This window comes from Drosophila innubila, chromosome X (genome assembly GCF_004354385.1).
Source record: "Drosophila innubila isolate TH190305 chromosome X, UK_Dinn_1.0, whole genome shotgun sequence".
NCBI classification, from domain to species: Eukaryota; Metazoa; Arthropoda; class Insecta; order Diptera; family Drosophilidae; genus Drosophila; species Drosophila innubila.
The window spans coordinates 7,687,938-7,705,060 of NC_047626.1; the positions used below are offsets into that span (position 1 = coordinate 7,687,938).

Sequence of the window (17,123 nt, forward strand, 5' to 3'; positions counted from 1 at the left end):
CAATTTTTTGCAAAAAAAAAAAAAAAAAAAATTAGTACACAGAAAAATATCAACAAGTCTTAAAAGTACCATTATGTATATGTGTATAAATAAATGGGTGTGTCAGGCCCACACAATGTTGAGTAAGACAAATATCTTAGATATCAATATATTATCGTATATATATATATATATACTCTCTTTCACGCACACACACTCACACACACAGACAGACAGACAGACAGACAGACATTCACTTAGCTAGTTGACATACATGAAATAGTTCTAGATACAGATACAGATACAGATACAGAGATAGAGCTGTAACTATATACTGGGTATACACCACATAGTATATACTCCATAAATAGCATACATATATGTTTTTGTATATATATATTTACTTATTTATATAGCTGCTGTCCATTTGACGTACTCACTTTTAAAATATCTCAACTCAGTGCGGCAATTGATGGATTATTGAGTTGGGATCTTTTAAAAGAAGTCGTCAAAGGTTTTTGATTATGTCTGGTATTGCAGCATCGGCGCCGATAAGTTCGGATGATGTGAGCTATTCATGCGCAATGCGGATAGGCTTTTGTTATACCATTCGTCCTCCGGTGACATGCCTGTAATGCAAATAAACACATGAATAAATCCGAAAATGAAATTCGACTTAGGTGTAGATTGGATCAACACAGTTTGTATTATTCGATAATATAATAGATTTCCGTGCAGCGGAAATTTACAGCATAAACGTAGACAGGATAACTGGACTGGACTTATTAAGAAATTTGTCTTCTCTCTCTCTCTCTCTACCTCTCTCTCGCTTATTTGCTTCTTTCAGTTTCTTGGCCGGAAATTCATTTGCTTTTTGCTCTTTTTGCATTTTCTTGAGCATTTTCTTACATTTACTCATAATATCCGGTTAAGTGCTTGGGCTGCTTATTATGCACATACCTCAACTACAAACATATTCCACATGTGTCCCCACTCCCTCCTCCTTCCCCCACCACCTCTATCATCAGTTCCCCACAGTTGTTGCTTATCTTTTGGATATGTTTTGTTTTACTGGCGCCCCACCGATGAAACCCATTGGAGACGTCGCGACGGCAATTTTTTCAGTATGCAGTCAATAAACAACAACAACAGCAACAAAAAGAATAATACAAAAAAAAAAATAATAATATATTGGAACCCCAGACAATCAGATCAGATTAATGGAGCCGGGACAACGGAAATTTACTTACTTTACTTGTAAATATATCAACTTTATTAACACAACGAAAATTCTTTAATCATGTCTTTTTCGCATGATATATGGGGTAATAATAAGTATTTTAAGTCTTTCTCGATTATTATGCGTTGTCTCTTTTCATTGGGCTCATCCAATATTTTTCGTTATCTACAGAGCTTGAATTTGTCTGCGATTTGCCTTCAGTCCGATTGGGTTTATTATCTAGGGAATTAGGCGAGAGATATATTCAACTATCTGCATTTTAAGCAGGGGTAAAAGAGCGCAAAGCTCTTGAATTTTGCAAGCTGAGCTTTTAGACTCTTTAAAAGCAGAGAGGTATTGAACTTTATGACGGTATCAATTAAAGAGGTAACCTCAAATTACTCATTTAAGTTACATTTATTTTTAATAATATACCTGAAGCTTGAACTGTTTGAACTAAAATATTTACTGAGTGGTATAAATGTCCAATTTGTAGAATTAAAGTAATCCTATGTAATCAGCCTAAACTAATTTGTATATTGTTTTTTTGGCAAAGCAATTTCCTAACTAACTTTATATTACAATGCTCACTGGAATATTACTAATAAAATGCAGAATTTATGAAGAAAAAGAATGAGTTTTTATAGCAAAAATTAGTAATCTATTTCGCACTATACCTAAGATTTTTCTAGAAATAGTTTTCTTTAATTTACATTACATTGTAACGTGAACTGTGCAATTATAATTGCATAATTATGAGTGTAATCTTATTTTTTCGGCGTCAATCAAGGCGCGTAAAATACGTCACCTTATAATAATTTCACCATGCACAAGCCAAGCTCAAAGCAAGAGGCAAAGCTCTGCGGCCAACAAAGAGAGCGAGGTGAAGCTTAAAGCTCACGATTGCGATCGCGAGCAGCTAAAAAGGCAATCGCTGTGCTGAGACTCTTTTAATTAGTTGGCGACAAGCGACGGGCGTGTTTAATACGCAATCAATTAAAAAGAATACAAAAAAGTGATCAACGATTTATCGATCAGCAGTGAATAAAAAACTCAATGGAAATTCGTATGAGTAAGACGGGTGTGCATCGACTAACAAGTGCGAGTTATCGTTGTAAATTGTTTTACACAACTAACTTACCCATCGAATCCTGACGCACGCCCACGGAGCCCATATTCGTACTGTGGGCCATTGAGAAGGGCTGCGTCATGCCCGGATACGAGGAAGCGCCCATTTGGAACAGATCCTGCAAAGAAAATACAAAGCACACACACAAAAGAAACAAAATATTTAGAGTGTCAGTGTCTCAGTGTATGTGTGTGTGAGTGCCTTACCTGGGGATAACGATTCATAGTGTTGTGGTGTGGATACGGCTGATAGCCACGTGATACGCTATAGCCTTGAATGTTCCGCATCATGCCGTTGCATGACGGGATCACAGATGGAGCCAATGCCTTTTGCAGCTGCTTCTCCTGCTTGCGATATTTGGCGCGTCGGTTTTGAAACCAAACCTGCAATGAAACAAAAAAAAAATAACGAACATCAACAAAAAATACCAATTAAAGCGTTGCCGGACTTTAAGTTGTTTTGCATTAAGTAATCGGCCCGCCTCCACGCTTAGTCTCCACACCGTCCTGGCAATTTCACTTTGAAAAAAAAAAACACTTGAGCAACTCTATGCGAGGATGTAGGCGGCAGAAAAAAAGAAAATGGAAAGCGGATGATGCAAAAAAAGAAATAAAAAAAATAAAATGTAGAGAAAAGCAAAGGCAATGGCAAGCTCTCATTCCTTTCCCCTTGCCCATTCCCCGTGCAGCTGCAGCTTCAATATCCTTAGACTGAAAGTCCTTGTCTGTCCTCGTCTTATGAGTGAAAAAATCTACAAAATTGAAATTGAAAATAAGTTGACGACGCTGTTTGTTGCCCCGAGAGTGGGAGACGAAGACGGCAACGATGATGTTGGAGAAGGAGAATGAGGAGTTGGGGTACGTATGCTGCTTAGACATTATTAAAGATGGTCCTCACGATTGGGACCTGGAAGCTGCTTGGGGGTCCTTCGTCTTGATGGCAAAAAGAAATTGCCAAGATGAAAGCCGCGCCTGGCATAGACAAGACAAAACCAGGGGCGAAGGCTGGAGAGTGGAGGGTTTGGTGCCAGGGTTGCTGCTTATGCGACGACAACGTCAGGGTCAGGGGGCGAAGGCGGTGGCAGAGACGAATGGGCGGGGGAATGTGTAAAAATTTCCGACATTTTGAAAGCTGCTCAGCTTGCTTTGAGTTACTTACAAGGCAGCGCGCTGTAATGGCGGCCCAGACAACTTCAAGGCAAGTGGGCGGGTGCGAGAGCGGGGCGGGGCGAGGTTCGGTTGATAGAGACGGGAGGGGGGAAATGGCTGTTTACGTTCAAGTTGCTGCCACGTCTTCTTGGACGTCTTTGGCATTTTTCTTGTATTTATTTTATCATTATTATTATCTTTGTCCATGACTATGTGTGTATACGTGTGTATGTGCTGTCTGTGTATGTGTGTTGGTTTTAATGAAAAATACAAGCTTGCCAGGGCTGGAGAGCAGTCACTTCACACAGGGTTGTTTTCTGTGCCCACTTTATGGCTCGTTCGGTTACATTTGGTTGGTAGCCAGCATAAAAATGCCAGCCCAGACTAGCATGTGTGTGTGTGTTGTGTATGTGTGTGTTTGTGTGCTGGTAAAAAAAATGCTGTTAACCATGAGGCATGACTGTTTGTTGGAGGGTTGAAACAGCGCGTTGTCTCTCGTCTCACTGTCTGTCTCACAGTTTGTCTATCAAGCTAGTATATGTGTGTTTATGTATGTGTGTGTGGGCGGAGTAACTCAATTAAGGATCCATTTGATGGCGCACACACACACACACACACAAATAGAGAGCTGAACATACAGAAAACAGTACAAAAAAAAATAAAAAATAAAAATTTGGATGAAAAACAATTTGTTAAAGTAGAGCGACCGACTTTGTGTTACCCTATAAACAATAGGATGTATTGGTTATGATATGCTAGACACTTAAGTGGATGTACCAGGTATTAGCTTAAAGCTTCTCTATCAAAAGTTATATTTTGTTAGAGGCACATCATTACCTGGCAAAATACTTCAGCTCTGCTAGAATCTTCTTAATGAATTCTATTTTTACAAATTCTACTTAATTTTTTATTATAGCGTAAAGAGTAGTTTTTATAAGTGCAATTTTATTTTATAATTCTAGTTCTAGTACTATGTTTTCTTCCTTTAAAATTGTAGATTAATAAAATCATTAATTTCACTTCTCTCGGTTCGAAACGGTCTCTATCATATAATTTTATTCTACTTGCACTGTACGTTATTAAAATACTTTGTTCTATATAATTGTAATATATATGATATTTCTACTGAATTTATTTTTGCATAATTTTATTAAATTTATTTTCCTATTCCAACTTAAGTATTTTTCATTTTATTTCCATTTTCTATTTCATTTCGATTTCTATAATATCATTCAATTTATTTTTATAATTGTATTAATGGTATTTATTTACAATTTCACTTCATGTCTTTTCTATTTACATTTTATTTATTTTATTTATTTCTTTGTAATACAACATCTGTTGGATAATTTTCTATTTTTATGAGATGATTTTCCATTTCTATTAAGAATTTCTCTATATACTACTTCTGTTCTATTACTAATTCAAGTATAATTCATTAATATTTACAGTCTTTGCATATCCTTTATCATATTTATTATCTATTCTGTGTTTTTTGCTATTTATATTTATCCTATATCACTCAAATTTCTATTCTGTTCCACTTATCTTAAATTTCTGCACTGTATTTCCAGCTATAGCTAAGTGGAAACATTGTAGATCCTACTTAGTTTTTCCTCTATAATCTATTACTCTCAATTAAGGACCTGTCTGATATTTAGGATGCGTTGTTTTGGCTGTGCAGCAATCTAAACAGGTTGCATAACAGGCAGCAAGAAAGGCGCACAGTGGGCAGCAGCCATAATTAGATGAATGCAAATTATAAATACAAATAGCCAAGCATCAAAAATACACAAATACTCTCACACACACACTGATACACACACACATACACAGGCGCGTTGAGTTCACGGAAATATGAAAATTAAACGTATTCAAATTTAATTTACTTTCAACATTTAATCAAATTTTGGCCCACATCGCGTTCAGTGCAATGTTTTATGCTTTGGTTTTTTCAATTCAACTCCGTTTAGGGTTTTTTCGTGTTTTTTTTTTATTATTATTATTGTTACCATTGTTGTTGTTATTGTTGTTGTTATTGCATTAGAGTTAGTTGAACTTTTTGAATTGTCTGCGGTGCGTTGACCTACAAAATGGCAGCACAACCGCACGTAATTGGTATTAGATTTCAGCTTAAAATTCCTCTGCACACCCTGTAACATGCATGCAGCCAATTTCGAGGTATATGGACATGTAACTTTACTTTAACATCGCTTTTATCATCAATATACAATTCCTTTTAGATATTAGAGAGTTTGTATTTTTAGGGTAAAGTAAAGTTGTAACTTTGTCCACATATTTTTTTTTTTTTTAAATTTCACTTTCTGTTCCACTTTAATCCTTTAGCTCTCATAAAAATGTTTGTGCTAGTTTTATTTAAATAGTTTATATATATTCAGAAAACCGTTTTTTTAACCTGAGATCCACCTGTATTTTAAGTATAATCTTCTTTTTCAAGTTCTATCGATGTAAGATTGCTCTGAAAATAACTAAATTACCAAGACATTTCTTAAGAACAATTTTTGAATTATTTAAATACTTTTAAATTTCATAAAGTTACACCTAATCGCATTTGAGGTTTGATTTATATGTTTTTTTTTTTTAACTACTTAGCCTAACTAAATTCAAATTACGGGGTTTTTTAATTTGATAAGTTTGCCAGTCGATTTGATTGCCTATTTATGGGCGCATCACATGTTTTGAAAAAAGTAAAAAAACCTTTTATCGCGAAAAAACTGCACTCCAATTGTTTATGCAAAAGGCAATCGAGTCACAGATTGGATTTCTCACCAATAAACTGTAATGCAATACGCAAAAATAAGAAAAAAAAACAAGCATATTCATATTCCATTTGAGAAAATAAAGGGAATCAATTTAACGATAATCAGTTATTCGAGAGGTGCACTGGTTTTTAGGATTTATATTGCAGGCCTCTTTGCAAGTTTTACTAAATTTTTTTGTATGTAACGGCAGTTATGAAATAATAATAATACTCTGTTTTATACTATTTTGATGATTTGGATTTGCCTTTAAGTTGCGGATATCTAAACCTTTCTTATAGGGATAGTATACTTATCTTAAAATCTTATAAGTATCTTATAAGTATTAATTGGAACTTTTTTGAATCATTGGAATACGAAATCTCTTAAAAAAAAATAAAACATATTTAATTTTCCTGGATAATGTCATGCTGATTAAAATTTGATTTGAAGGTTTAAATACCTAATCTTAAGGTAAAAATGAAATAATATTTTAAATACCCAATAGATATATTAATCCTCATTGCCGTAATTAATAGCTCTATGTCTACAGTCTGTTCTCAAATTGGTGTACGGCTAGTTAGCCCTAATAGAGTTGGGATGTGTTGGACTTGCAGCAACGGAAAGTTGAATAAGAGGGGAAAGAACCCATAATTAAGACGAAATCATTTTGAGACTCGACGCGTCGGCTGCGAACAAGTGAAGGCTAATGTCGAAAATGTCGAGTGCAATTCGAGTAAATGTCGAGTGACATTTTGCACTGCTTGATGGATTTTTCAGGCAGATGTGGAAGGCAACGCCTTTCTGCATTTCTGCCATCCTGTCGTTCCGCTTTCCCCTACCCACCCCCTCGAGCGACTCAACCCCCTCTTCAAGGGGCAAAATTAGAGACGCGCCTCGAAGCGGGCATCAAATTTGCAATAAAATGTATACACGACAAAATTTGTCAACAACAACAATTTCTAAATTATGATGTAGACATGGTTGTTGTTGTTACTGGTTGTTGTTGTTGTTAAGTGAGTGCCAGAGTCAAGTTGTAAGCGCCGAGCACTCGTCAAATTACCAAAAGAGCCAACAGAGAGAGAGAGAGTGTGAAAGGGACACAGAGAGAGAGAGAGTGAGAGAGTGTGTGTTTTATTAGAGGGTTGCGGTTGCCTCACAAGCAAGAGGGTTGGGGGGGGGGGGTCTGTATGAGAGGGTTGTCAGCGTGTGTAAATATTTGAACATTTGTAGAAAAATATGGTTTATGCTGTGCTAATAGCAGCTCGGCATTTGCCTGTCATTTGATCGTCGACAGTTGTTCTGAATCCGGATTGAGATTCAGTTTCATATTAAGATTCAAATTCAGATTGTGCTGCATATATCAATTAGAGTTTTTTGTTCAGATCTCATCATTATCAGAGATCAAGCATGAGCTGTAATATTGCCCAGAGTTTGATTGTGATATATTGCTTCTTACTTTTGTTATAGTTTAAAGTTTAAACCTCTTGGGAAATTATAAGCTTTCGGCTAAAAAATTTAAATCGAGCAATGATTATTTTTTTATTTGTCCTTTTTAGCTCGAATTTAAAGAATTCCTGCAACTTTCTACTTTAGAGAAGTACAATTATTTGATTCCAAGCTTGAGATATAACATTTTTAACTTTCGAAATTCCCTTAGTATTAAAATTAAATCCTAGATGTAAAGGCAAAATATTTTTTTAACAAAATTAATTAATTTAAAATGCGAAATGAATTAAGAGGCCAAACCATGAACATAATGACCTTCCGCTTGAAATTCGGCTCAGTTTTGACAAAGTTATGGGAGTTTGAAATTGGTCAAACCTTTGACCCAGCAACTTTGCAAGCCAAATTTTTTTGCCAATTTGACATGATTTTTTACAAAAAACTGAAAGGTTTTAGAATCAAGTTTAAAGTGTTGTTTTATACTAATTATGATATAAGGAGTTGATTAAAAGTGAAAACTTGAGATTTAAAAATTTCAATTTTCGAAAATTCAAAGGGGGGACCCTATGATATTGAAATCGAAGGTCAGATCTAAGGCGTAAAATTTTTTTTAACAAATTTAATTAAATTTCAATGCATAATAAATTAAGAGGCTAAGTTAAGATCAAAATGACATTCCGTTTGAAAATTGGTTTCGTTTTGACAAAGTTATGACAGTTTGAAATTGGTCGAACCTTAGATCTAGCAACTTTACAAGTCAAAATTTGTGTTAAATTTTCAATGATTTTATACAAAAAAATGAAAGGTGCCAGAATCAATTTTAAAATGTTGTTTTATACTAATTATGATATAAGGCGTTGATTAAAAGTGAAAACTTGAGATTTAAAATTTTCATTTTGCGACATTTCAAAGGGGAGACCCTTAGCATTAAAGTCGAAACCATGATCTAAACTTTAGATTCTAAAGGGAAAACTTTATGTGACGAAATTAATTAAATTTGAATGCAGAATGAATTAAAAGGACAATCTATGTTAAAAATGATATTCCGCTTAAAAATCGGTCCAGTTTTGACAAAGTTATAATTATTTAACTGTAAATAACCTTGTCTTGCAGTGTTAAATAACCTGCCAAAAACTAGCTAATCTTCTAAGCTTCTTCTACCATTTACTGTCATTCAATGCAATTCGTAAATTAAAATTGATGCTTTAAATGCACTTTGAGCTTCTTTACAAATGTTTATCACTTTTAAAAATGTTTATTTTTTTTGTATTTTTGGCAAATAGCAATACCTGCTGATGTGACAGGTTCTAATGTGGTGTGTAATGTGGTTGCTTTTCCATATCTGTCGACTTTGAATGAATGTAACTCTACACCTCAAATGGCAAATGAAATGCGCTTTCAACACCAGTTTTTTGTTTTGTTTTTGGGAGTGAGTACAAACCCGCCCCTAACCACAGTGCATCACAGTACACCCCATTCCAGGGTAAGCAGAAGAAAAAGCAACCCGCTGCCTTATTCACTTGTTTCGCAGTCATGATAAAAACTATAAATTAATTATTACCGCGGCGCACTTGAAAGCGCAACAGAGTCGCTAACCAGACCAGGGGGTAAAATGTTGAGCAAGAGATGGAAGGGGGCAGATACATACATACATACATGCGTATAGAGTAGAGTACATATGGCAGCCCCCAGGAGGGTTGACTGCACTTGGAAGCCGTGTCGCCGGAGAGAGCACTTTAGAGCGACACCCAAATGTGAAGCATTCAATTAGAATAATCGCACACTAATCGTCTAACCGAGATCATCAGCAATGCATCAGCGGGATTCAGATTGGAATAGGAATTGGGTATGGTTATGGCTTTCATAGTGGGTGACCATCATCATCATCATCATCATCATCCTAAATCGCATCAGTGCGCAAATTACCCAATGAATGTGGAAACGTTTCAATTTCTGTACGACAAACAACTGTCGAAATAAATTGAACATTTCTTCTTTTTTCTTTCAAATATTCCCCGTCCATTTAACCATTTTTTGGTTTTTCAAATTTGTGAGACTTACAAAACTAGTTTAGTTTTTTTTAATATAGCTAGTTTTTGTTGAAATTCCTAAGTCTACTCACTTGAATCCGAGCTTCGTTCAGCTTTGTTGTGCGCGCCAATTCCTCGCGGCAGTAAATATCCGGATAATGCGATTTGGCGAATGCAGCTTCCAGTTCCGCTAATTGTTCCTGAAATTAAGCGGATTTTAATTAGGCTAATTTATTATATGAGCTGCATTTGCTTCTTTCCTCTCTTTACTCTCTCTCTCTTTTTCACTACTGTTTCACGCTTTTTCTCTCGCATAGTGTTTTGGTTTGGTTTTTTGTAGTGTTTCCTAAAGGCACATCGTTTATTCCAGTTGCTCACTTTTAGTGGGCAAATGCAAATTGTGTTGCCTACTTTTGAGGGTATCTCAAGCTTTAAGCTGTCTACATAAAATTTCGACCCGAAAAGTTGCTTGATGGTTTAAACGTTAGAAAGAGCGGTTTTACAAACAACTTAAGCCATTTTATCGATTTATATTTACTATTTATCGTTTCTCACATTTAGCTTATAATAAAAATAAATAATAAAAATGTCATCAAATTTATAAAAATTTAAACTCCGGTTTAATTAACATTTACATATATGTAAACTGTTATTAAGTAAGAGAATATTGGTAGATATTTTAGATACAGAAGTGTCACAGAAAACGAAATCAACCGAAAATCTGCCAAAATTCCATAGATTTTTGGGCGATTTTAAGTTGGTTTCGATTTCTGTGGCGCCCCTGATAAAGAATATTGAAGTTAAACTGAATATAGTATCATTTTAATATATTTTTAAACGAAATAGAATTCGAATATTCTATATTATCTCCAATACATTATTATTCTTAAAAATAGTGATACTAACTGAAGACAGACTTATTTATAAATGGCAGCGGTTCGTTTTTAATCTCTTTAATCTTAATTTTCTATTCCATTTATTAAACTGACTTTAAACTCAATTATAATTTTATTATTTTTGATTACAGTTTTCATTTACAATCGAACAATTATTCTCAATAATATTGAAACTAAACTAAAGGTATTTTATATCGATATAATCTTTTTAAAAAATTTTTTTTTTCAAAATAAGAGAGGCATTCATTTCTAACTTTTTAATCTTCTTCAACATTTCCAAAAAATATATTAAAATTTCTAAAAAAAGCATCTTATTTTTTCTTATTTTCACTTTCTAAATATAACCAAGTATACAAATTTTTTTACCATAACTCTACTTTTAAAACTTTGCATTAAGTTCTTAACTCATAGATTGAATTTCATTATTTAGACTGAATCTAAGCAGCTGACAACAACAGCTTTAATATGTCCATAATCATTTATAGACATATGTATATACACATATATAGATAGATCTGTGTAGGATTTTCATAGTTGTTTCGGCTTCGTAACTTGAAAATGCCAAAGTTTTAATTACGAGCGTAACCTTCACGAAATCTAATTAAAATTTCTCACTACGTGCAGAGACGCAAACGGAGACAGCGAGAAAGAGAGAGAGAGAGTGCGAGAGAGTGTTAGAGAGAGGGAGATGGTATTAAAGTGAGGTTAGGTTTGTAGGGTGTCTAGTTAAATAGGTGTCTCATAGGAGTTGGTGCTAGGGCACAGGAAAGGAGCGGGTGGTATGGGGTAAGGGGTAAGGGGTAAGGGTTAATGGGTTGCAACACTGACCTGTGTGAATGTGGTGCGATGTCTTCGTCTGGCTGGCGTTGGGCAGGATGCTGTGGTTGGAGTGTGGCCGGCATGTTGACTCAGCGAGGAAAGTCCACTTCCGGGCGATGTGATGCCGGCGGAAACCGTTGAGAGGCCGCTATTGGGTTCCGGTTTAAGTTTCTTGAATGCACCTTCAGCTGTGGCAAGTGAAATATGTACAAAATATTTAATAATATTTAAAACTATATTTCTAAATATCAGAAGTAGCAAATTACAATCAACACAAATTGTCAGGCAAGTGTATTCTCCTCGAAAACCGCAAAAATTTAAATCAGCTTAATTCTGTTGCATTTGTGTTATTTCTCATCTGTTTTGTGTGGAGCAACAAGACAAAAGTGTCTGAACTGAAACAACTTAGAAACACAATTTTGTACAATCTCAAAAAAAAAATATTTTTTTCAAGATCAAAACAAAACAAGTGAAATACGAAAGTGTTAAGTACGTCACTTTTTTTTTTAAATTAAAATCCAAAATACTTTTTTTAATGTGAAGAAGCAGCTGATACAACAATGTTCTTTTAAATTTCCAATTAAATAACAATTAACATTTTAAGTGAAAAATTGATATTTAAATTGTATTTTAATAATTTTTGGGTCGAAATTTTAAAACTATAGCCACAGCTGCTGACAAATACACAAAAAACGTGTCAGGCGTGTTCCATAAATGTAAAACAAAATCAACCAATATCGTATGGAATTTTATGGGTCTGGAACACCGCTGATTGTAAGGTTATTTATACCCTGAGCCCATTGAAAATGGGCAAAAAAGAGTAAAATGTGTTTGGCAGAATGTATGTAACAGGCAGAACCCCTAAAGTATATTTATTCTTGATTAGGAGCAACAGCCGACTCGATTGAGCCTTGTCCGTCTGTCTGTCTGTCTGTCCGTCTGTCGGTCCGTCTGTTTAAACGCGTCGATCTCAGAGACCATAAGAGCTAGAGACTTCAAACTTGGTAAGTAGGTTTCTGGATGTCGTAAGCAGATCAAGTTTTTTTTTATTTTTGGATCGGATCACTATATCATATAGCTGCCATAGGAACGATACATCGAAATGAAGTTTTAGTATGAAAAACTTTTTGGTTTTTTGAGATATCTCGACTAATCTGACACAAAATACATCTTTTCTGGTATTATACATCCTGCCAAGTTTTGGCTTAAATCGGACCACTATATCATATAGCTACCACAGAGACGCTCAGTCGAAAATCAAGTTTTAGCATGAAAAAGTTTTTTGTTTTTTAAGATATCTTAACCAAACTGATAGAATATGCATTTAAATTGATGTTATACATGCTGGAAAAATTTGGTTCACATCGGTTTCCTATATCATATGGCTGCCATAGGAGCAATCGGTCGAAAATCAACAGAGTACCTGGGCACAGGGTATCCTACTGTCGAGCGTGCCCGTCTGTAGCCGCCCACTTGTTTTATTTGAGTATTTGCCAATTAAAAACACTTAAGGGGAAAAATTTAAAGTGTTTTGGCTTAAGCAATGACAGGAAAAAACAAAAACAGAATTGATAGTGAAATTTCATTTAGTTAATTTTAGACAAGCTTTAATTGAGGATCAACATAAGCTCTGCTAAATATGAACAACGAAATTGCTGCCTAAAAGTAGGCAACACAAAATGTGATTAATATGCGTAAAGCGTTTAACCGCTGTCAATCCCCCCCTCCCCGCCCACTCCCCCTCCTTTTGGGTCTGCATACAAATGTTGCATAATTATGACAACAACAAAGGAGCTTGAATGGCAACCGCAGTGCGGCCACAAGACGCTGACGCAGACGCAGACAACGCGGCAGACGTCGCGATTTTGTGGCAACTTTGTCTGTGTGTGTGTGTGGCAACAGCAACGGCATCTCTGTCCACTTTGACGGCCATTTTGGAGTCACTTTTGGGTCACGTCATGAATATGCAATATGGGATAATTTATGCAAATTTCAGCCACATTAATCGAGGTGGCATTTGTTGGGATGCTGATGCTGCTGATGCTGCCACAGTTGCGACACCTGACAATCCACCCCCCCTTTCCCCTTTACGCTGTTCTTGTCGCGTGCCAAAAGGCGGCAAATTACCGGGGCAAAGGTCAAAAGCGGAACGCGCAAAACTGGCCACAAAAGTAGGGACAAGGCGCAAGGCGCAAGGCACAAGGATGTGCCAGCAAAGTCATGCCCTCTGATCTGACCCTCGAACTCCAGCTCAACCTACACCTGTACCTCAACCTGCTGCCTGCTTCCTGTATTCCCCTTTCCCGCTTTTCTGCTTTTCCGCTTCCTGCTGCATGTGTCCTGTCTCTTGTTCCTTTTTCCTGGGTTATGACCTGCGCTTAATTGGCGCGCTTAGCTCGTTAACAACATTTAAACTATGTATAAATTTTGGGGCTTCGCACTAATTAAATAACATTCCCAATGTTTTCATTACCATCTCTCTTCTCATTTTCAAAATGCTGTCATTTATTTATGTTAAATAAGTCTCATTGCCTTGCGCGCTCTCTTTCCCACTGCGTGTGTCCTATCTCGCTCTCTCTCCACTTGACCTCATTGCTTTTCTTATTGGAACGAAGGTCAAGCAACTATTTAGTATTCTTAAAGTTTTAACACGAATTCTCAAAGGATCATTTTTAATACAACACTATGTGAGCTCTGTCTGTGGAAAATTCCCATTGGATTAACTAAATAATAGTTCTTAACATAACAATTGTTAAAACTGTTTGTTAATTAAACCCTTATGTAAATTAAATTTAATTAAGTATTGTATAAAAGTTACTTTAAATCATGCAATCTTTGTTTTAGTTATTAAAAATGCTCTTGCTTAAGCTGTTTGTTATTAATTATAAGTTTGTATAAGTTTACTTAAACTCACTTTAAGTATTGTGAAAAACTAGCTAATTTTAATTCTCTTAAAAGAACTTATCTTCTAGCCGATAATGATTCTCATTGATAAAAGTTATGAATAATATTTTTTGAATCCTTTCCCAATTTCCTACAGCCAAATCTTCTGTAAATTGTAATATACCAAACAGAAAACTTTGAATATCTTACAACAGCTGATGTCTGCTGAAAAAGTTGAAGTTTCATAAGTAGAAAAGTCACCTTCTAATCACATTTTCCAAAGACTCTCTTAACTTGTATTTTTGACAAATACTCTTAGTCTCCTAAAAATGAATATATATTTTCTAATCCTTTAAAAGTCCTAGAGACAGTATTAAAAACAGGTGTTATCAACGTCTTTTAGAAACTAACCCATCTTTATATCAGATATTAATAATAATAAAGAATTAAGTTTTTTTTTTGTATATTGAATAAGTGACTTGTTAAATTGTCAAGATTCCTTTCAAATCGAATTTCCTATTTGGATCAGTTAACAAATTTTCTTGTGTACATATAATTTAGCTGTTAACATCCGAAGTAAAGTAAATTTGTGAAGAGCACAAATTAAATTTACAATTTGATTACTTCTCTTCTTAAAGGTCAAAGTCAAGCTGCTATCCATCTTTTTCTAATACAACTACTCTTTTCACTCTATACGTAAGCTTATTTTAATTCTCTAAGTATCTAACTATTTTTTTAGGTTTAGTTATTTAAGATTTCTGTCTATCGATTCGATTGCGGTTGGGTAATATTAGAGCTGATAGCTATAGCTATATAGCTATAAGAAAATGTAATCTAGAGAACCTATTATTAAGTTTAGATTTATATTTAAGTTCGCTATCATTCTTCGACTTTTAAAAGATGGCGAGTTTTCTCGGCTGCAAGGAATACAGACCAACTTACTGGTTAATCGATTGATCGGAACAAAGACTCTTTGATATTTCGATTGCCTGCTCTTGGGTTACAACAGCAGGATAATGGATGCCCGGATAATTGTTGTTGGCCAACAGCTGAGAGCGCGTGTAATTTGAATGCTCAACTCGACAGTCACAACAATTGCGCTAAGCCGATTGCAATGTCCGCAAATGGCAAAAAGGACACAACAGGAGACAGGAGCGCAGAGAAGAAAGAGAAATTGAAGACAGAAGAACAGGAGGCGTTAATCCTTGGCTTTGGCGCGTGACCAGAGGGAGCAACAAAGGCAGTCAAAGGAGTGCGAAGGGAAGGCGTCCAAAAGGGTCAAAGGAACAATGGGTTAAGGACTCGAAATCCTCCTCTTCATCTGCACAAAAAGGCTAATGAAACAATGTGTGTGTGCTGGTGTGTGTGTGCGTGTGTGTGTGCCCAGCAGAACTAGAGCTCACTTAAGTATTGAGGAAAAGTTGAGGAGCATTTCCTAGTCATTGAGGAAACATTGAGCCGTTTGTATAAAAATGATTGAGGAATTTAACATTATTAGTTCCTAGGAACAATGAATGAGGAAGCTTCCCTATACATTTCTCAACGTTTCCCTAACAAGAAACGTTGGGGACTTCTCGGGGGAACTCTGCCAAAAAATTCCCATGCACTTAACTAAAAAAAAAAAATTATTTCAAATGTATTGTTTTTCATTTTGAGTTTTCGAATTGTTGTTTTTAATTGTTTAAGTGTTTTTCATTTATTTGTTTTTCTTATTACTTTTTTACTTTGTTTATTTTTTTTTTTTAATTTATATTGTATTAAATTTAAGTTTAATGCATGGCTGTTCTAGTGGGGTTCGAACCGGGGGCCTCGTGCTAAAAAGTTCTGTTTGTTTGCCAAACTTGGCAACTCTAACCACTGAACCACGGGACTTAAAATTTCTTGTTTAATAATAATGTAGCAATTGGTTTCAATTTTATATTGCGAAAGAGCTGGCAGAATTATGACAATACTAACAAAGAAACATCAAAAAAAAGTATGACAACAACATCAAGGAAACTTTAGGGGGGAAAATTAAGAACAGGGAATTCTTTGTACTGCAGGGTGTGTGTGTGTGTACTCACCCGATATGGTGTGATCGGAGAGGCGCGAGGGCGGCGTATGGGCTGGCGTATGATGATGCGAGGATGAATCCATGCCCGGTGTGGGTAGACCCGAATACAGGGCACTGAAATCCTCCGGCGTGCTGCTGCATTTGCGCTGATGATTGAGCGATGACGATGATGATTTGTCCAGCGTGGTGATCGGCGAGCGTGTGTCCTGCACCGATGTGGCCAGACTGAGCAAGCGATTCTCATGCGAGCCACCAATGCCCATTAAACGATTATCCTGGAACGACATGAATTTGGTGTCCTGACCGACGCCGCCATGCTGCATGCTACTGGCATGATCCTCCAGCAATCCCTGCTGCAATCCCAGCAAGCCACCCACCAAATTCGGACGCAGCTCATCCATGCTGAGCTTGCCACCTTGTCCGCAAGCGCCGGCCGCTGAGAAATTCAGCTGCCGGCTAAAAATGGCCGGAAAGATGTTGAACTGTTGTGAATCCGCGCTCGATTGCGGACTGAGGCCCAGACTGTGCGGCGCCACGTGTGGCAACGCTGCGCCTGCAACAGTTGCCGCCGATATGGATGAGGAGGCCGCTGCGGCGGCGGCGGCGGCGGAGGCAGCGGAGGCGGCTGAGGCAGCGGCTGCGGCAGCGCCCGATGAGCCCGGTCCGTTGCCGATTAATAAAGTGGGCGTAACGACGCCTACGCCGTTGTTGTTGCTGTTGTTGAGTAGTTGCTGCTGTTGCTGTTGTTGTTGTTGTTGTGCC

The 17,123-nt window shown here is 36.3% G+C and overlaps 1 protein-coding gene across 1 annotated transcript; it reads right to left on the reverse strand.

Moving 5' to 3' along the window:
- Positions 1-501: 501 nt before the first annotated feature.
- Positions 502-16,762, reverse strand: LOC117792099 (ALX homeobox protein 1). The gene is made up of 6 exons (XM_034632084.1): positions 16,372-16,762; positions 11,435-11,613; positions 9,803-9,910; positions 2,534-2,710; positions 2,340-2,445; positions 502-608 (listed from the first exon to the last, which is right to left on the reverse strand). The coding sequence occupies exons 1-6, from the start codon at positions 16,760-16,762 to the stop codon at positions 502-504; spliced, it is 1,068 nt and encodes a 355-aa protein (XP_034487975.1).
- Between the last annotated feature and the right edge of the window lie 361 nt (positions 16,763-17,123).